Source organism: Thunnus albacares, chromosome 12, assembly GCF_914725855.1.
Source record: "Thunnus albacares chromosome 12, fThuAlb1.1, whole genome shotgun sequence".
Classification (NCBI taxonomy): Eukaryota; Metazoa; Chordata; class Actinopteri; order Scombriformes; family Scombridae; genus Thunnus; species Thunnus albacares.
In genome coordinates this window covers 8,127,871-8,149,914 of record NC_058117.1, presented here as the reverse complement: position 1 = coordinate 8,149,914, position 22,044 = coordinate 8,127,871, and the positions used below count along the sequence as shown (strand labels likewise).

At 39.2% G+C, this 22,044-nt stretch overlaps 1 protein-coding gene across 1 annotated transcript; it reads left to right on the top strand.

Annotated features, from left to right (window-relative positions):
* The first annotated feature begins 5,767 nt into the window (after positions 1 to 5,767).
* dis3l2 (DIS3 like 3'-5' exoribonuclease 2) lies at positions 5,768 to 20,501 on the top strand. Its single transcript, XM_044367756.1, has 21 exons — positions 5,768 to 5,877; positions 6,569 to 7,362; positions 7,466 to 7,596; positions 8,029 to 8,082; positions 8,246 to 8,347; positions 8,527 to 8,710; positions 8,942 to 9,006; positions 9,315 to 9,544; positions 9,643 to 9,816; positions 10,080 to 10,159; positions 10,590 to 10,702; positions 10,916 to 11,023; positions 11,246 to 11,479; positions 11,990 to 12,069; positions 12,234 to 12,417; positions 12,890 to 12,976; positions 13,240 to 13,387; positions 13,690 to 13,820; positions 14,585 to 14,689; positions 15,140 to 15,244; positions 15,731 to 20,501. Exons 2-21 carry the CDS (start codon positions 6,594 to 6,596, stop codon positions 15,830 to 15,832), a joined length of 3,186 nt encoding a protein of 1,061 aa, XP_044223691.1. The 5' UTR covers positions 5,768 to 5,877; positions 6,569 to 6,593; the 3' UTR covers positions 15,833 to 20,501.
* Positions 20,502 to 22,044: the final 1,543 nt, after the last annotated feature.

The following is a 22,044-nucleotide window of genomic DNA, read 5'->3' as shown; positions in this document are numbered from 1 at the left end:
CTGGGAAAGTTTCTCTGTGTTCACCTTGAATCTGAGTTTAAGGCTTATACTTACAGCATGATTTGTGACATCAAAATTAATTTGGAGCCAATCATATGCAACTTACACAATTGTGTAATTGAAGCCTCCAGTGCACAAATACTGAGAATGGACTTTTCAGTCAAGTATAGGAGACATCTTGTGTCAAGTAATTAAACTTTTAAACATTGCAGATTTATAGATTCTGGATTTTTCAAGGAGGGGAAAGGAATATAAGTAATTTTAAAAATTTGTAATGTAATTTAACTTTTTTTTTTTTTTTTTTGAGGAAAAACCATGTCATAAACACATTATCATTCAAGGTTAGAGAAGGGAGCTTGTGACAAGAAAGTTGCCTCAGAATCCTCAGACCAGCAGGATAAATCTCGGTGGGATAAGTGAAAAAGTAGTGCTTGACTTTTCCTCATTACCACCACTGAGGTGCCCTTGAGCAAGGCCCTTAATCTCAAACTGCTCTAGTGGAGCCGCTCAGTGGCCGGCAGATCAGACTGTGGCTTCCAGGCATGAATGTGTGTAAGTGTTTGAATGTGATCAGGGTGTTCCTGCAAAAGAGAAGCTTCCTCTCAGTGAAACTCCCTGAATAACTGTGGTCAAAAAAACAGAGTATTTTTATATTTATGTCCTTATTTTTTATATGTCTGAGGAGGATTTTTAAACAATTGTCATTATCAAGGCTGAGATATCTTGACTTTTAGTCTCAAGTATAGGTGAAAGGCCAAAAATACTGAATCCTATATTTCTCATAATACATCTCTTTAGTGCCTCCCTGCCTGTAGATGCCCATGTCTTTCATACTCCATGCCAGTTGGTGATGGAGTCTTCCTATTAAAAAAAAAAACACACACCTAAGCCAAAATAAGCTTGATGACATCATCAAGGTTGATAAATGGATTGCACTTATGTTGCACTTTTGTATCGGACAAAGCGCTTCACAGTTTGCCTCCCTTTCACTCATTCACACACACACTCACACACACAATGGAGCAGCCATGCAGGGCACTGCCTCCCATCGCTTCAGAGTCACTTTGACATGTGGACAAAAGCAGCCAGGGAGTGAACCACCAACCCTGCAATTTATGGACAACCTGTTTACCTCCTGGGCCACAGCAGCTTTCCAGGGTTACTTGGAATACACAGAACATATAATACAACTATTTTCTCAGGCTAAGCAGTACTGACCTTGATGAGTAAACTGAACCTGATGTGCAAAATATGGGAACTGCACCTTTAATATGCTACTATAACAGCCTAGTGAGGTCAGGTACTGATAAGCGGTGATGGGGCCCAAAGGTGTTTGATGGGTTTCCTTCACACCAAAACTGAAAATCAGTTTCTCTTTGTGTACAGGGACATCATCATGTTGAAAACAGGGAAAGACCGTTCCAAAACTTTTCCTTAATTGGAATCAAGAGGCCGAGTCCAAACATGAGAACCAGTCCCAGATCAAAAGTACATAAAAGTATGTGGGCAGGGAAGAGAACAGATCAGAATAGAAGAGTGTGTATGGTGGAGAGACTAACAAGAGACATTTATATAGTATATTACACTATTAGGTATACTACATACGTTTCTATGTATAGCCAGAATTATGTGGACACAGGAAAATTACACTTGTGTGTTGTTAAGTATCTCATTCCAAAACCATGGTCATTAATTTAATACAGCCTCCATTCGTCTGGGAAGGCTTTCAACAAGATTTGGAACCTCTCTCTATGAAAATCAGAATCTATGAATATGCAAACATTTCTTCTTTCAAAAGTTTAACTACTAGATACAAGATGGCCTCTATTTCACAAAAAAGTTCATTATCAGTTTATGTGTACCAGAGGTTTCTCGTTTTCACATCACACTTGTGTAAGTTGCATACTGGACCATGATGGTTATGTGTGATGTCACAAAATCCTGTTCGTACGAATGTAAAAACAGCCTCCCACTGTCAAATTCTACACATACATCATTCTGCACAGTGAAGCTCAAACATCCAACTGAAGTAACAATAAGTAAAACACATTTTTGAGTGGAGGGGAGCTTTAAATAGTCCCAGGAGGGCCAAAAATGAAAAACAACCCCAGTCAGAAGGTACACGAAATGTGTAGACAGGGGTGTCCACATACCTTTGGCCATATAGTGTATATGTTATATACAAAGACACAGTTAAACAGACAAAATTAAAACATAGAAATGAATATGGGTACATGTAGACAGGACAGATTCAATGAGATGGACTGTCATGTGGCTCTCTTACTCTTTAAAAAACACATTTGAAAAACATGACAGCATGGTTTTTGTAGTTCTGTGCGTCGTCTCCGTCTGCTCTGACACTCTCCAGGGCTCTTCAGAAGTCAGCCCCAGACTGTAAATGGGCGTTGCAGAATGCAGCTCGCCCGGGGTGAGTTGCAGGCCGTTGCCATGGCAGTGGAAGGTGACGACTGTAGAGATCTCCCCATGCTTCCCATTGCTCACTGCATCCAGTAATGAAGAAGGTAACCTGTCTGGCCCTGCAGCATCTGCAACTAGACCTGTATAACTCTCACACACATTCACACTCACACCCTACATCAACTTCATACTTGAACCTCCCATTGCATGTCTGCAGCCTCCAGGCTCCATCAAAAAAAAGGTGTGTGTGTGTATGTCTGTCTGTGGCGGAGAGGGTGAAATAGGCGGAGGAAAAGAGAACGCAGCAGAGAGGGAGCATCAGAGGGAAAGAGACGAGAGACTGTACGAAGTGACTGCTCCTGCCCCCTCTATTTCATCTTCTTTTACAAGCTGCACTGCCTCCCCTGGCCTGATGAATATTTGATAGTCATTTGCTGCTTCATCTGCATGCTTTACAACTTGGGTCATACGACCGCAACAGCGGTAAAGGCTGCTGTACCAGCCGTTCTTTCACCCACGCTCTCTGTTCTCCCAGAGGTTCCTTTAGATTTCTTCAGAAGAGAGCAAGGGAAGGAAAAAAAAAAGGGTATTTCCTCTGCTGTTTTTTTCTCACATACAGGTGCCTGCTGTGCTACCATGCAGTGAGCTGCATTTAGATAACAAAAAAGTAAAACTGGAAGGCGCTGTCAGCACGAGGGTAACCAGGGCTCAACTGGTGTTTTACTCCAAAAAGGTTTACAATGTTGTGCTTTTAATGAAAAATCTTCTGTCAAACACCAACACCGGAAAAGAAACACCACTTTATTTATATTTGTATTAATTTTTTTATTCCTCATCCCTAAAACATACAGATCATGGACAAGAAGCTAACTTTCCCAGGATTATATTGAGTGGTCTGTCTTGTATATTGTAATGATATAAGATTAAAACACATATTGGCGTGAATTTATGTCATCTGTACAGATTCATCATCCTTTCACAGATGCAGTTTACTGTCATAACAGCAGCCTCTGATATTAAAAGCTTTCAACTACAGCTCCCCATCTGTGCTAATATAGAGGCTGTGAACATCAAAGCTCTATAAGGATGGGAAATATTTTTACACTTTATGCTGTACAGCCGCCTAAGTAAAGAGAAGGTTATATAGTTACCAAGTTTGTGCTGAGTTTGATGTGGAGATGGTTATGACTACTATTTTGTAGACAGTGTTGTGTTAGGGAAGTAATCCAAGCTCTGTTGCTCACCAGAGCAAACTCTGAGTCAAATCGATCAGGTGTGTGATAGTGTAGATTAGAAACAGGCCACTTTAACTTCATATATGCACCTTCCTTACCCTCAGTAGAATCAGTCACACTGTTAATGGCCAGTGGCATGACTGCCAGATCGATTGCAGCTGCCTGATGAAGATGATAACGGCTGTTGAAAATTGTTCATTTCCCAAAGGAAAAGTCAACCAAAGGACGGAGAGTTTGTCAACCAAACCTAAGATGCTGGTACAAAAATCGATTTGATCCACAAGTACCAACACAATTTCCCAGTGAATGGTGTGAGTGTGTAGTGCTACAGTATCTTTCCAATTGATGGCAATACAAAAGGTGGTTCTTTAACTAAGGACATGTTGCCCTGTTCGTCAAAGTAAAATGTGCAGCTAGTACATCCTGGATAGGTTGCCAATCTGTCACAAACAGACAAACACACTGAAATTCACCTTCTGTGTCTCATGTTGCTATTATTATGTCCCTTCTCCTGCTGGGATCCCTCTGGGTTGAGTACCTCATCTGGCCTCAGTACACTGATAAAGTGTATACAGTATAAGTTCTAATATGCTTAAATACTGTCTAATAGTGTAACAGGAAGCTAGATTTTAATTAATTCATATAATTAATCCAATTACAGCATTATCGTATCATCTCTGTTTGACAAACAATACAGAACAGGTGGGTTTTAATTAAAGACCAGATGTTTCCACAGACAGTCTGAGTGGTTTTGTTGTGTCAGAAAACACTAGGAATGTGTACACGGTGATGGTGAGCAGTATGTTAGGTAGCTGTTTGTGAAAGCAGCTGGCAGGGGGGTTACAGGGGTGACGCAAACGTTTATCTTTTTTTTTTTTAATTTAGCCTTTCCAGACTCTTGCTGTTGTGAATTAATGGAATATGACAGTTATGAGCTATAGCAGGAAATACTAAATACTGTGTGCTTCTTAAATACCGCTAAGCTCTTAAATTACCTAATCACACACAAAAAGAAGGCATCTGTGAGTGTGTGTGCTTGACTGTGTGTGTAAGAGTGTTGTAATAAAGTCTGGGCTTCTATCAAAGTGAGAAATGACAACCTCGTCTACATTATACCCACAGATATCTGAAAGCCCCATCTGACAGCACACATACAAATAGCCTGGAGGAGTGGTGTATATGTGTAACGTGTGTGTCTGTGTGTGTGTGTGTGCTTGGAGGAGCTTTCATGAGCTGTCTTGTACTATGCAAGTGATGCAAGCGTCAACAGACAGGTGTGAAATCAGCTTGTCAGTAAAGAGAAGAGTCTTCAACAAATATGGGCAATAGCTAAGAAATACATACAATATTCATCTGTTAAAATTGCGCATGCTGCCCACCCACCCACACACACACACACACACACACACACACACACACACACACACACAAGCACACATCTGTCTATATAAATTGGTTTACTTTCCTCCTATATTTTTTCATCAGCATGTTTACACAACTGGCAAACATAGCATGTGTATGTTCATGTACAATCAAATAAATCAAATATTCAGTCTTTGCTGCCCTCTAGAGGTTGCTTGTGGTTCCAACCAGGTTCTCTCAGTGTGTTTCTATAGAAAAATCACGGAGCTGCTTTAAAAAAAAGTGAATACTGAAATGATGACAGCACTTTTGGAAATTTGACTGGGTTTCAGTTGGGTGTAATATCTAACACAAAAAATATATAAGCACACAGAGTCACTCACCAATTCATTGTCAAGGGATCAGTGTCATTTCACGATATTTCTTCAAGGTTTGATGCTGTAATTCCAACTTTGTGGGACAGTCGACCTTATTTGCTCATGTTGAGTCTAATTTACAGAATCACTATTTTCTTCCAGTGCTCCTCATGTGCTCCTGGTGTCTTATTATAAAATCACACAAAAATGCGGTATTTTATGTTGTAGTAGGTAAACTGAGAAAGAGGGCAAAACAGGACAGGAATACACATTTGTATTGTAGTATATATATTACCACAGATGTTTTGACAATACAGACCGTAGCCTGAATGATACACTTTGCGGTCTACATTGGGGGCGCTCGGCTAATTCCGATATTTCCGACAGCACAGGAAGGTTACATGAACGTTACCATTCATGACGACGGAGGAAGTGAATGTATCAGCCAGTTAGCATTTTGCTCTGAACAACAGGCAAGTTATACAACTTACACCGTACTCAATAAGGTAACGTTATTGTTGTAAACATTTAGTAAGTAAGTTATCAAGTTTGACAATGCGTCCGTCCATGTTCGAGGCGCTTATTTTGCTCAGGGTCGTGGTCTATCTGACCAACCTTCGTTAACGTTAGACCAACACCTGCCATTGAAAGTAGCTAACGTTATTGCTATGTTGGTAATGCTAACAACTGCTAGCTGCTAATGTTAGCTAGGATATGTTTTAAATGGCATTGTCAGTTTGCTGAGACGTTAAAACCGAAAACAGTAGAATGATACAGCAGCACACTGGTTGTTTTCTCTTTTGATTATCATTCCGAAGAATGTAACTGAAGCTAATATTAATTTGGTTAACGTTACTTAACTAACGTTAAAGGCATTTCTTAGAGCGGTGGCAGTGTGTTTGTAACGTTTAGGTTACATACGTAACAGTTAGGTAACTAGGTTACGTGATGTAAAACCAGCAAACTACTTACCACAGTTAGCTAATAAGTCAAGAGTTCCTATCATATTCTCTGATTTCACTGGCAGCTGGTAACTAACTAGATTAACATCTCATCTTTACTTTGAGTAATACAAAAGTGTTGCTTGTAGACTGTATAACTGTTTGTTGCCAGCAAATCCACTGTGACTTGAAGTGCTCTTTGATGACTCATTCTTGAATTGTAGATTAAAACAGTGTATGCGTTTTGCCTTTTCAGAGACCGCATCTTCAAGGATTGCCAGATGGATTCTCCTCGGCAATCTAAGAAGCCTAACCTAAACAGAGAGCCGAAGCGCAGCCAGAATCAGTCAGGCACTCCTCCTCAGAAAGATGCCTACGCCAGGCTTCTCAGTCAGCACCGCAGCGCCAAGTTCAGTATGTATTTAGAACAATATGCAAAGGAGTCGTCACTTCAAAGGGATGGACCTGGGCCGAGCACAGTGCTCAAGGCTCAGAGTGACAAGCTGAATATACCACAGCGAAAAAGGGACCAACTGCCAAATGACTTCTCTGATTCAAGTGACTTTTCCCCCTCATCCATGAAAAATAAAGGAGAGGAGAGCTCCCTGTCTTTGTACATGGAAAAACTAAGCAGTCGCAATGCACAGCAGGACTGTGAAAGGAAGATGGGTGTGTCTGACAGGCAGCGACGGGGACAGAGAAGGGACACCACCACCAGCCAAGATGGAGACATTGAGTCGGGTGAGGAGCTCAGTTCTTTAAAACCAAATGACTCGAAGAAACACCAGAGGCAGCAGAAGAAAAACAAAGACGCCAACAGAGATGTCGCCTCAAAGGAAACTGACCCAGTCATTGGACAGTGCCCCCTGTCCCCAAACAAAGCCAGTACAAATAGACAGGAACAAGAGAAGACGAAGAAGTCAAAGAAAAAGAATCCCAAGCATCCTGAGGAGGAGAAGGGCAGAGATGGGATGTTAATATCTGGGGTTGATGCTCACATGTCAAGGCCCAAGTCCCCTCATGGTAAAGACAAACTGCAACAACCCAGAGGTAAATTGTACATTAGTGTTATGGTTGTCTGTATATGGTTGACTATGATCATGCATTTTTATACTCTTTGATGTATTAAATCACTGACGTAAATTGTTTTCAGCTTCAAGTGCCAATTCTCCTGCTGACAAGAGTAAGAACAAAGGAGGCAGAGGATCAAAGAAGCAAGTGTTTGAAGCCTACATGACCTCCGAGGAAGTTTCCCATGGCCTTAAAAGAGGAGAACTCATTCAGGTATAAATGTAAAAAAAAAACAGCAAAATTTGAGCTGAGTATGGATGAAATTACACAAGGTGGTCAAATGATGTGGACATACAAGTTGTATTGGTGTTTTGTGGTGGTTAAACATAATTTGATTTAGAAATATCCAACATATAATCCCAAAACTGAAGAAACAAAAGTTTTAAAACTGGAATTCGACACAGGGCCCCTCTTCAATTTTCAGTTCAATTAGCACAAAAGCAGTCGACACACACAAAGTCTGGAGGCTGTGTGGCCCAGTGCAGTTTCCCACTTTGCCCAGTTGATAACTCAGCTTTGATGCCACTGAGTTTAATGTCAAGTTCCCTCCTAAACAAACACCTGGTATGGTAGCAATTCCTGTTGAAGCCGTGAAGGCCTCAGTAAGCCAATGGGGTAATTTCTGAATTCTTATTTTCTCTTCAGGGACAGTTACGAATCAACCCCAAGAAGTACCATGAAGCTTTCATTCCATCTCCTGTAAGTTGGTGTAACTTGCTTTCAAGCATTTTTGTCCTTCTAACCAATCCATTAAGAATTTGTCACATAATGTCAGTTGAGATCTGTAAACCTGCTAACATCTACCTTGAAATGTTTACATCAAAGCCACACAAAAAACAAGCGATCTCTTTCATGTTTGCAGGATGACACGAGGGATATATTTCTGGATGGGATTGTAGCTCGCAACAGAGCACTAAATGGAGACGTAGTAGTGGTGCGAGTCCTACCTCGGGAGCAGTGGAAGGTAAACTACGCTTAGCTATCTATGTATAGTACACAGTACTGTTAGTTTCAAGCCCTGTGTCCTTAACTTTGGTAACAGCTTTCAGAAGTTATATTATTGTAACAGGCTATTTTTCCACAGGACAGTAAAATACACCAGTAGACTGTATCAGTAGGAAATAGATGTTCTTGTCTGTCTAGGTTGTGAGGTCTGATACTGACTGCGAGGGTGCCAGTGAGTCGGACACTCAGAAAGAAAACATGATACAAAAAGCACAGAACAAGACAGAACGCCCCCCGAGGCTTGAAGTTGCTGTGGAAGACCGGTGTAGCGACCAGGATGAGCTCATCACCAGAGTTCAGAATGTCACCCTCACTCACCCAGGTACTGTGATCTAGTAGTGACTATCGCAGCCATTTCAAATCATAATCAATATAGGAAACGTGGCCATAAACTATAAATGTTTCTGCTCGTATTGGGCATTGTTCAATATACTTGGTGTTCAAGTATTAATTTACTGTTTTGAAGAGTGTGTCAGTGTACAGAAGGTCTCCAGAACAAAGTGAAGTAGTAACAATAAATTAGTAAATTTTTCCTCTCATCCGGTGGCAATAGGGGAACCTCTGGAAGACCCCTCAACTCCACAGTCCAATGGGGAAATACTCCAAAAGACCGCTAAAGTGAGCTCCCTACACACATGTTATTCTGTATTTTCTTTATCAACACTTCTGTTACATTTTTCCACATTTCCCAAATTAAAATAACACTAATGCAAGGTTTGTCCTGCTCAGTGTGAGACTACAATAAGGGAATGACAAAAAAGGCCCCACATGCATATTTATTTAATGTTCACCCACATCCATTGAACACCTAACCTCTTCACCCTAACAAAGTCTCTTAAGTAGGTAGTAAAAAAAAAAAACCCTTAAGCCTTAGATTTCAAATCATAGCCATACTCTCCCCCCCATCTTCCATCTCTGTCTACCAGGTGGTGTACATTGTTGAGAAGAAACACTCAAGAGCTGTGACAGGCTTCCTGAAATTTCTACCAGACAAGCCTTTCGCCATGTTCTCCCCTGTGGACCACCGTGTGCCACGGATCAACATTCCCCTGACTGACTGTCCCGAAGACTTTTCTTCCCGTCCAGGTGACTACACCAGCACCTTGTTCATCTGCCGTATCACCAACTGGGCAGCCGACAGCAACTTTGCAGAAGGGTGAGTATTATATCTGAAGCATGATACAGGGAATTATTTAAACAGTGTAACTGTTCTCATCTTGGCTTGACAACAATCCTTAATCTTCTTTCCATCAGTCAACTGGCTAAGACACTGGGTCAGGCCGGGGAAATCGAACCAGAGACAGAGGGCATCCTGACAGAGTACGATGTTGATTTTTCTGAGTTCCCAGATGAGGTGTTAGACTGCTTACCGAAGAACCTGCCCTGGACCATCCCACCTGAGGAGATGAGCAAGAGGAAAGACCTTAGGTGGGACTTATAGGCTTATACATGCCTGCATATCTTTTTTTTTTTTCCTGACAGATCTGTAGTTCCTGTTTAATCTTTAGGTGGTGTTATGCTGTATGAGTTAAAGTCCCAAGGAATGATATGACGTGTGTAGACCTAGAGTATTAACATATGATACTAATGATTCCCTGATGCCTAAAGGTAATTGTGTGTTTATCAGCCTTCTGATTATTGAATTAAATGTGCTATATGAAGACTTCATCATTCATCATCATCATTTTTAGGAGGGAGTGTATCTTCACAATCGATCCTGCTACTGCCAGAGATTTGGACGATGCCCTGTCCTGTAAACAGCTTCCAGATGGTAAACCACTCGTGTCTAGTGAAGATGATGACTTCTGATTATAGATGACTGACAATTAGAATTGTGTCTTTTTTTATGTTTGTTTGTTTTTTTCTTTCTTTTTTGGTCGTAGACTGTCTTCTAGGGCTGAACAATTTTGAAAAAATATCTAATTGCAAATTAGATATTTTGCAAATTTTCATTGCAAAACATATTGATATGATTATGATGTGATTTTTTTTTTTTCGGGGATCTGTACCAAAGAAAAGATATTTTCGTAAATGCAGCATGACAATATGAAATTTAAAATAGTATTTTGACACATTTTGCAACATTTCACAAATATTGCAGCTCCTGCAATTTAAAAATTGCAGAAGGCCGTATTGCAGTTTCGGTTAAATTTCAATTAATTGTTCAGCCCTACAGTCTTCACAGTATATTTTTAATACAGGTAACTTTGAGGTGGGGGTCCACATTGCTGATGTGAGTTATTTTGTGGAGGAGGGCAACGCGCTGGACGTCATTGCCAGCCAACGAGCAACGAGTGTGTACCTTGTTCAGAAAGTGAGTGCTCCCGGATACCAGTTTTTTTTCAATAACCGGTTACTTCACATGGTATCATAATTGAAACTACTAATTGATTTGTTATATTATTTTGCTTTTTAAACAGTAGTCTGAAATAATTTTACAGTACGTCACTGTTGCTTTCTCTGTTGTTGCTTAATTTTTAATTTTCTTCAAATTTTCAACATGTTCATGTGTTTTGTCACTGTCCAGGTGATCCCCATGTTGCCAAGGCTGCTGTGTGAAGAGCTGTGCAGTCTGAACCCTATGGCCGACAGACTCACCTTCTCTGTCATTTGGAAAATCACACCAGAGGGGAAGGTATGTTCATACACCTGGAGCACCTGTTACAGCTGCACTCAAATAATAATTTAATGTAGGTTCAAAGGTGAAGTGCAGTGAAGGGTCTGATGGTTAATTAATTAACCTAATTTTCCTCTTGATGCTCTTTATGCCATAGTGATGATATTTAGTGGGTTTTTTAAATGTGTTTCTCTCCTCTTGATCCACCTCAATGGTTCCATTTCACCTGCCTACCCCCAGATTCTGAGCGAGTGGTTTGGCCGCTCAGTGATCCGTTCCTGCGTGAAGTTGAGTTACGACCATGCTCAGAGCATGATTGAGGCCCCTGAGAAGATGTTCTCCGCTGAAGAGCTGCCACCCGTGGACCCCAAGTACCCCATTGATGAGATTCACCAGGCTGTACTCAACCTGCACTCTATTGCTAAGAACCTCAGAGCTCAGCGCTTCTCTGGAGGAGCTCTCAGACTAGACCAGGTTAGTCCTCCTTACTTTGCCTTGTTTGCTCCTTTTGTGCTATCTATCCTATGTTTTTCTTTTCTAAATCAAGCACAATGACGTGTGACAGCAAGATATCCATCCACTCTTGCTCTAACTTATTAAAGGTTTCAGTCACAGTCATAATTTTTAGGTTTGGAAAATGTATAAGTCTGTCCATATATAAGTCTGGGATACATTCAACCAAAAAGGGATACGTTCAACCAAACTTCTGACTGTTGTCTTGGAGATTTGTCATTTAGACCCTGATCAGTATGGGATCCAGGTTTCAACTTTCTACTCAGGTTCCTTTTATTTCAAAATAATAATTCACAGTCAGAAAAGATAATTAGCTGTCGGCTGGCAGAGATTTAAGTGATAATTGAAGATGGCTAACCATCATATTACCCTGGAGTGGTTTAGAAATATATGGAAACAAGGCCCTGATTCTTACACTGTGTTTAGCTTGTTGCCATAACTTCTGTACATTTGATGTTTTCTTTGTTTCAGTTGAAACTGTCTTTCACCTTGGACAAAGAGACCATGATGCCTCAAGGCTGCTACGTTTACCAGTACAGAGACAGTAACAAGTTAGTATCAAACCTCAGATGTATTTCTGTGTCTATCCCATCTACATCTCTTCCAAAATGCACATTTATTTGACATGACAGATGTATAATTTTAGGTAAAATGTGTATGTCTCTGGAGTACTTGAATATTAGCCCTCCTTTGTACTTAATTCCTTGTCCTCTAGGTTGGTTGAGGAGTTCATGCTACTGGCTAACATCGCCACAGCCAACCACATTTACCGCCGCTTCCCTGACCTGGCCCTGCTCAGACGACACCCTCCACCCAAGACCAAGATGGTGGATGAGCTGCAGGAGCTGTGTGACCAGTTGGGCATTGACATTGACCTGTCCTCTGCAGGAGCATTGCATGTCAGTACTCATTATACAGATGTAGCACAGTGTTTAATCTCTCAGAAAAATGTTTTGTCTTCTAGCACACTAGTTCTGAATCAGCATAGTTCAGTGCGCTAGGTTTGATTTAAGCTTTTCTGAGCTTTAAGAGTTTCCCCAAGTGATCAAATTCAAAATTACAGCATTACAAGTACTGTATTTTAATTTCCTGTTTATTTGACACAGTGTAAGATAGGTCAAGAATTTCCTATTCATAAAAGAAAATGGTGGAAATGTGGCACTGATAACCAGATTTTAAATAACTTTACTGCTGTAAAAGACTTGAGTTATTTTGTTTTGTGGGTATTTCCCTCTCTCTGGATTATCACAAAGGTTCTGAACCTGAGTAAGTAATTGATAAAGATTTTCAGTCTGTTGTTAAACTGAAAGTGATGCAAAAGAAAATCTCATTAATAATTGACATTTCTTTACTTTTTTTCCAAACATGCAGAGGAGTATCAATATCACTCTTGGTAATGATGAGTATTCCACTGCCAGAAAAGAAGTCCTCACCCACATGTGCTCCAGACCCATGCAGGTAAGAGCTCAGTATCCGCTGCTTAAAGGCAATTTCCATCTTCAGAGTAAAATATACTACATTTATGTTTTTCTGTTTTTGAAGAATGAGAATTACTACAAAATGAGGAAAATATGACTAATAGTTGTTGCAATAAAAGGACAATGTGACAAGTATTAAGACAGCTGTAAAAACAGAATATATACTGAATATGTATGTGTGTGTATATGTATATATATAATATATGATCAGATTCTGTATTTAATCTTAATGGTATTTCCTAGATGGCGTTGTACTTCTGCACAGGTGTACTAAGAGATGAGCAGCTTTTTAAACACTACGCCCTCAACGTTCCTCTCTACACTCACTTTACATCACCCATCAGACGCTACCCTGACATCATTGTGCACCGGCTGCTGGCATCCTCACTGAGTATGTACCTTCACTACTGAAAGGCTCCTCTGATACAAAAACAAATGCATACATTTAAACAAATAACAAATGTTCTTTTGTTTTGAACACTGCTTAGTTGTATTGCAGGATATCTGCTTGATGAAAAAAAGATTGCAGAAAAAAACAAAGCATCCTCAGATCTCACACTGTTGATGTGGTGTTTGTCCTTTGCTTATGTGTCTGCACTTCTGCCTCTGTCTGATTCTGTTGTGTGTGTCAGTGTAAATATGTGTGAATGATCATTTTTCTTCATTCTTTGTCCACTAAATGTGCACATGCAGACTGTGGGTCTAGGTTAGGGCTGTCAACAGAACAAGTCCAAAAACAGGCATCACACTGTAACGACAAGAAGACTGTGTCCAAAAGAGTCCAGGAGCTCAGCTCTGAGCTGTTCTTTGGAGTGTTTGTAAAGGTGGGTATCAACATCCTGACCAATGAAAAAACATACATTTCATTGCTGTCCTGTAAAAACCACTTATCTCCAAAATATGACAACAAGCAGCTGTTTTCAGCTTTGTGACAATGCATTTTTCAGATAACCAAATGGCTTATATGTTAAGAGGTGAGATAGTCTTCTGAACCCAACTAGTTCACACGTAATTCAAGAGATACTTTGACAACCACACTTTGCTGTTAAAGCTGTAAACAAGTATATTTTTATCTTTTTGATGCAGTGATCATGAGTTAAACAAAACACTTGAGAGTACAATGAATCAAACAGCAGGTACAAATATTAGGAAAACCTCACAGTACAACTCCTTACTGTTTAACAGCAGCACAAACTACAGTCTCAAATATCTACCTCTTTTATAGAAATCCTTGTGAATGTAGGATTTATTGCAGGACTGTTGTCAGACTGCATTAGCTTGTGTACCTAATAAATTGGCAACTGAATATGAAAGGTAGTTCACAAATATTGAATAACTTTTTAATTTTTACTTTTTTGTAAAAAAAAAAAAAAAAAAAAAAAAAAATTAGATGTAAGACAATATTTTATATTTTCATTGACTAACATTTATTTACTCTTTTTGTCGTGATTACACCAAAAATGCACTTTCCTTCTCAGTGTAATAATGTCAGCTGACTTTGGGTGGTCATGAAGATCTAGAGCTTATCTAGTACATGATAGTGCTCAGTATCCAGCACTGCTGTAATTTCTTGGTCTGTGCTCAATAGGAGTGTGGCCCTCTGGACTCTGAGGCCATGGTGATGGGGGTGCTGGATCAGTCATTCGATGTGCTGGTTCTCCGCTACGGAGTGCAGAAACGCATCTACTGCAAGGTCAGCTGCAATACTCTCCATTTACAGAGAACTGTTTCAGTCTTCACGCATACATTTGTACACACACTATGGAGTATAATTATGTAAGGATTTAGTTTTTCATCTGCAGTACACTCAAATTTATACAAGTCCTCTCATACATTATGTAGTGTAGTTTTATTTAGCACTGAATGTCAGTATAATTATCATTACATTGCCCTTGGTATTGCCTCTTTAAATCTTAAAAGCGTTATTGTCCTTAATTGTTTGCTTTATTGATTACTTATGCAGTGAACATATTTGGACAAAGGCTTTTGACTGAATAGATGGCTTTGCATTCAGTTTTGAAAAAGCTTGATCAAGAGAGAGAAAGGACACAGAACAAAACAGTCCAACAAGTGAACATCACAGTAGCAGGTCAAGTGACAGTATGATTTGAAACAGTTTGAAACCATTTGCTTTCACCTTCAGTCTGTCACGGGCCTGGACTCATTCCACCATCGTAAGGTGGGGAAGAAATCAGAGCTGACTCTGGTCTGGACACCAGAGGACCCAGAGAGAGGTCCAGTAGAGCAGGTGAGAACCACAGCCACTGAAAATGCTTTTATTATTGTCTGTCCTGTCAGTAGGTAGTAAAAAGTTATTGAATATAAATAAAAATTGACACATTGATTTAAGGTTTAATAGTTTTTATGTAATTCTTCACTGGATGATAATATGAAGAATTTGATTTAAAGAAACTTGATCAGTGGTACAACAGTAATATGTGGTAATTGTGAGCAACAGAGAATATCAACCTACTCATAATTTTAGCACATCATCATCATCATCTCAGGTATTGTGGTCTTTACGTAGCCTTTTCCAATGCATTATTGATTTGAGATCAATCTCAAAGTGAATAACAGTATATAGATTAAAAAACAGAAGAAAACAAGATTATTAACTTGTTCCCTGAAGAGTTAGACAAGCTAGCTGGAGTAATGCTTAGAAAATGTCTTTTGACCCAGCAGTTTGACAAAGGGCGTTAATTTCAATGTTCATCACTTGTCGATTCCTCCACAGGTCATTTCCATCTTCACATTAGTGGAGGTGCAGCTCAAAGCGGACAGTGCGCCCATGAAATACAGTGCAGTGCTCAAGAGGCCTGATGAGAATGGATCATAAACAATAACATGTGCCCTCGAGCACACAAAAGCTTATATGGAAGATTGGAATTGCACATTTTCTTTTTGATTGATAAGACTAGACACAGGGCTGTGCGATATGACCCAAATCTCATACCCCGATACAGGTCGTTTCATATCCAGATAATAATACATATTACAGTATAGCACGTTTTCTGTAAATTCAATTAATGGATAGTTTATATAAAATGACCAGATGGAGAGGCCTATTTCTTATTTCATTTTGGATGATATACTTGACAAATAAAAGGTACTTACTCGTATTTGATTATTTTTCTCCTTTTATTTAGAACCTTTGTGCAAATTTTCAATTAAACATGAAACAAAATCTAAAATATCAATGTATAAAATATAAAAAGGTCAATAGAAAACACTTTTCAACTATAGTTGCAAACAAATAAATACAGGCCTAAAATTTGAATATGGTCAAAAATAACACAACCAAACATAATACTCTTTAACAGTAGAACTGTTTGAATTATAGCAGCAAACAAAAATAAATACAGGCCTAACATGCATATTGGTATATAAAATACAAAATGTCAACATGGAACTCTTTCAAGTTTAAACTATAGCAGCAAAATAAGGCTCACACTATAAATATATAAAATATAATAAGTAAACAAAACACTCCTTCAAGTTTGAATTATAGCATTATATGACAACTAGTGCCACAAACAAAGTAGATATTTGGCAACAATGCTACAAAATGTTTGCTTTGTGTTGCTGAATCTCAGGGAGTTGGTTTTACAGGTTGAGAACCACAAATACAAGCTGGTCAACTCTTTCTCGTTCAAGTGATGACCTCTGACATGTCACAATGTCCCCACTTGTACTGAATGCCCGACAAACGGTCAACAAGAGAAGCCATGTCAAGCAGCTCCTAAGTGTTCTGGTCATCATACTTCTCATTTAAGTAGTTTAGAATTCCCTCTTTGATGGTCATGGTTAGCTGAGTGACGTCATCCTGAGACTTGAGTACCGCGGTATTAAAAACATGGAGGACCATTTTCAAGTAGGAAACATTTCTGTACTACTCCACAGACAAGGCATCTGTAAACTCCATATGAGGACTCAATGCCTTGTTCATGGAATCCAGTCATGTCTTTGCAGATGTAAGTTGCAATGGCAGCCATTACCTCCTACCATCTTAACGATTCTTTGCCATATGGTGTGCCACTGCAAAAGCCTCTTGCAACATCTGAGTCTAGGGTTTGTTTTGAGCACTCAACTGTACTTTTGTGGCTCTCATCCGTAGACTCTCTCATACAGTTTGACATGATTTTGTGTAAGTGGTAAAAGAGGTTAGTGGTGTTTGAATCTGTTGTGGGGATTGATCTGCAGCATAATTAGCAAAGTATGGTTTTCTGGTCCATGTGAGACTTTTCATACCCAACTCACGTCCATGTGACAGAAGCAACATCTCTTTTAGGTACAAGCTCCTCATTTTGTCTTGGCTGGTCAGAGTCCTTCTCCTGTTCAGAATTATCCCGTTTTGTGTCACGTTCACTCTCCTCCATGTTCGTTTGAGTTTCTTTCATGCAAATTTCCTGCCTGCATCGATTGCTGTATGGAAGAACGCAAAGCGTTGTCTAAATGATGAAAAGTATTGCCGTAAAGAGTGATTTGCGACACAACAAACTAAACAATAGAGCATAATATGAAACGATAGACATTTTTCTATCAACACACAATGTATATTGTCATATCGCACAGCCCTAAATAGACATGTAAATTAAATTGTAGTTTAGAAGCAGTATTATTGTGGTAAGCATGGAAATCACTGATCAGGTCAGAGACAGATTTCAATTAAAATTCCCACTGATTTGTAGGCCCATTCCAATGGTCTTACATGTTTTAGCCCACTTACTTCAAATCATATACATGAAACTCCTAATCCATCACAGGTATAAGGTCTCTGCAAGTTTGCTTTCTTGGAAAATGTTTGACTGTAATCTAAAACATATATGATTTATAGTAGGTGGTTTGAAGCATGAACTCATTAATGGGCAGACTTTTTATGTAGTGTGGATTTCAAAGTGAATTTTGTCCCAGATCTGACTGTGAAAGAACCAAAGCAGCAATGAGTTTTATTTTGCTGTTGATTTATTGACCTATTTAGGTCAGTTTTGATGTGATATAATTATTGTACACAGTCTAATGTGTGAAAACTGAATTTGTAACTATTTTCAGTTAAATATCCGTTTCTAGATGGAAGAGGCTCATATTTGTGTTTGCAAGGCAATATTACTGAATGTTACTTTTTTATTTCGCCATCTTTGACTTGCTATGGTTGCTGTAATAGAATTAGTTTTGACCACAGTCAAGCTACATGGGTCAAACAGTAAAAATGTAGCAGTAATAGTAGTCTCGCAGAGCCAGACCTATCTCCACACTTTGTTTTAGCGCTGTGCCAATGCAGGAGAAAGATCTGGCTGAACACATTATCATTCTGCTTCAGGGTTAAAAAATATTCTGGCTTGTATGTATTTCTTAACAATTGTCTTGGGCAGCGCCAAGCCCAGGATGCAGCGATGTTGCCCTTTGGGGGGGGGGGGCTTGTTTTGGTGGAGCATTTGCATGTGGGAATGCGAGCCCTGGCATTAAAATGGCTAAATCCCAACAAAAGAAAACGCCACATAAAAAGACATATGTCAATTATGTGATACGACTGTTACCAATTTTAAAAAAAAAAAAAAAAAAAAAAGGACAAACATAATTTGATCATCAGTGTCCTAGAGGTGAAGCCTGCCAATACGTGAGCTCTGGAGGAGCTCTGGACTGGACTCTTTAAAACCAGACAATTTAATAGCTGTATAGATCTCATGGAGCACGTTATTCAACAACCACCAACTATTCAGTAAAAGAACCAAGCAGGCTGCCTTATTGTAGAATCCAAATCTTCATCAAAACTTGCCATTTTCAGCATGTAGGTTGCTAGCTCGGAGGTTGTTGTTGTTTTACGTAGGAATGGGGATTTTGAAAACGGTAACATGCAGATAGCAGAAGGGGAGGAGAATTCCAGCTGAAATAGTCGGTCGATGGCAGGCTTAGTCTACATCCTATGAGTCAGACTACAAAAAACGTTTATTACATCAGATTTACAGAACCAGTATAGCAGCATTAGCACAGAAACAAACAGCTACCACGTGTCAACCACTAGTTTTTATATTGTAATATGTATGTTTTTATAGTGTTTTAGTCAGTTTGCCTGTTGTGTTGGACCTTCATATCACAGTCATGAAGTACAGCTCGCAGGACTTGTCATTTGATTAAATCTGTCTAATAGATCTAATAGAACAAACCTATTGTTTTGGTCTGAACTAAGGTACATGTTTTATGTATGAGTGTGCAAGTCAGACCAAAGCTTAATAATTTATTAACTGTTGTTTTTAGGAAAAGAAATAGGAATGACTTGAATGTGAATTGCTGCTGAAACTAGTTGGTGGCCTTGAGATCTTAAAGGATTTTATGTTTTCTCTTGTGCTTTGGAGTGCTCCCAACTGTTTGTGTGTGTGGGGGTTTTTTTTGGTTTTTTTTTAATACTCAGACTTGGTTTGTGCAGCATAAATATGTTATGGACCTCAATATCAACTGTGAATTTCAGCCTTAATTTAATCATGTAAACAAAAGACTAAATTTAATTGCACATTTTTAAAAACCTCCCGTTGCTTAAACCAAGTCTATGTGCCTCTTTAGTTCTCACTTATCCTGACTTAAGTTGAACAGTGCCATTTAGTGACATACAATTAGCTGCAATGTCTACACAAATGTTTAGAAAAAACATTTTTTGAAAGACCACCAGCTAATGTTTTAAGTTGTTTTCCATGAACTGACAATTTGTGACATGAACGTTAAACCTGCAGTGTGGAACTTTTACCTATAAATTAATGTCTGTTACATTCAAGCCCTTGCCAGACAAATTCACACAATGCTGATAAAGCCTATCACCACCAGATAAGTCTCTCGGTATTTCACAGTATACCAGAGTTTTTAATCTGGTGTCGAGTTCGACATTCCAGTGCTGGCCGGATGAACGCGTGAAAGCAGATGTCTGCCAGCCAAGTCAGCTAATTTCTAGTTAGCTCTCTGCTAACTTGAAGGGGGATGAGAACATTTAATCGTGTGGCTCCTCTAGACTTTCCAAATGTTAGTGGACTGAATGGATCGAATTCTGATAGTGAATCGAGTCATTTCGTGGGGGGTTGTGTGACACTCAAAACAATTTATCCACCGTTTTACAGCCACAACAGTAGCGACGGAGAAGGCTACAGCAGAGCCTGACGTAAGCATGTCAACAGTGTTTTTGTAATTACTCTCACTGCCAGAAGGGGGAGACAAAAGTCCCACACTCCAGCTTTAAATGTATTTTTAAAACACAGTGGATACTAGTGCTAAATAACTATACTGACTTAGGATGTGTTTCTGTGATTAAAGTTTAAAAAAAAAACAACTGAAAACCTGTGAATTTTGTTAAGTCAAAGGAAAACAGAAGTATGACATGCGTATTTCTTTTGCAACGTTTCATTGTTACATGTAACTTTGGTTCTGTTCAGTATTCGAAGTGCATTTGTACTCTGTTACTACCATACTGGGCAATATACAGCTGTTTTTGTCTCTGGGTAAATAAAAACATACATTGAAATCCATTGAAAAATGTATTGGTTTTTTTTTCCTGAACACTGGTTTTGACACTGATTTTGTTGATGATGGCAGGGTTGATGAAGATGAGGGGAACATCAATTTTAATTAAAAAGAAATTGCTGGGTAATTGCTGTTGTTTGTGGTTTCCTGTTACCCCTAATGAACTACACCATGGTACTGCCCTCCGGTGTTTAGATTATACAATGAATAAACACAGATAATCACTGTGTGTTTTTATACCAGGGAGTGTCTAATTATTTAATCATAAACCCACTCCTAAACCATGTCACAGATAGTGAGATAGAGCGTTAAGTCACAGTTAATGACCCCACCTTTATAAACTACAGGTGTATCCACACCCAAGGGCGTGGATACACAGTGGAATTGGATATCAATACAATTGAATTTATTACTGTCAAGATTTTTTACTTAGACCTCACATTAGGGCTGGCTTAAGTCAGTCAAATGATCTCAGATTTGTTTTACAGTAAAGATTTTATAGTTAGATGTATTGTCAGGGTGCCACATGTACATTTATGCTAGCGACATGGCTCTGTGGATAGCAATGTTTGTCACCACTTTGGTTCAGACTGAAATATCTCAGCAACTATTGGAATGATTGCCATGAAATTTTGTAAAGATAATTATGGTTCCCAGAGGATGATTCATACTGACCTTTGACCCTGACACCAGCAGTTGACATTTGTGGTTTTGAGTGATATCTTTCACCACCATGGATTGCCATGAAATTTGGGTCAAACCGTAGACTGCAATACAGACATTTGTGTCCCTGTCGGGATCAATTGCAACCACTTTGGTGATCCATTAACTTTTCCTTCTGTGCCATTATCAGGTTAAAAAGTTGTTCAATAATTTGGTTTATGACCAAATACCTCAAAACTAAAGACATTCCCATCAGACTTTACTGTTTATATGCTAAAATATTAGCATGCTAACATGTAAGATAGATGTTAAGAGGTGGGGGGTAGACAGTCACAGACCTTTACATAATAATAGAAAAAGCTGGTCACCACATTAAGCTGGTCACCACCTAGTCATATCACTAAAGGCTGTAGCAGTGAAACCCCTGAGTGTGCTGAATTGAGCAAAGGTGCATTTTATTGCTCATAGCTTTGGCTCTTCATATCTAAAAGGAAGAATTAATTTATTTTTCTTTCAAAAGTTATGTAGTATTGCTTGAAATTAAAAAAAAGAAAAACTCTTTAGGACGCTAGCTCTGGTTCCATGATAAATGTAGTCAAAGACCAGGCTGATGAAGACAAGCAGCATCATATTCAGTCATACAGTAAGAAATTTTTACCATCACTACACACAACAAGCAGTGGTAAACTGACCCACCTTTGGGACATCATTACCCAGTAGTGCGTGCAACTGCAGTGATGATGTGTTGTTTATAAGAGTTTCTATTTTCCATTTAACCAGTGCTAAAGTCATAATGTGGGGATTTCCTTATCAGAGCTGAGCACACTGACGCCAGTGAGCAACCAGCAGTGGCCCATAGCGCCTAGCCGACGATGTTGACAGTAA

Coding starts and splice junctions, on each gene's coding strand:
- dis3l2 (XM_044367756.1), top strand. CDS start 6,594: ATGGATTCTCCTCGGCAATCTAAGAAGCCTAACCTAAACAGAGAGCCG. Junction 9,817..10,079: donor AGCAAGAGGAAAGACCTTAG/GTGGGACTTATA, acceptor CATCATTTTTAG/GAGGGAGTGTATCTTCACAA. Junction 13,821..14,584: donor TCTTTGGAGTGTTTGTAAAG/GTGGGTATCAAC, acceptor TGTGCTCAATAG/GAGTGTGGCCCTCTGGACTC.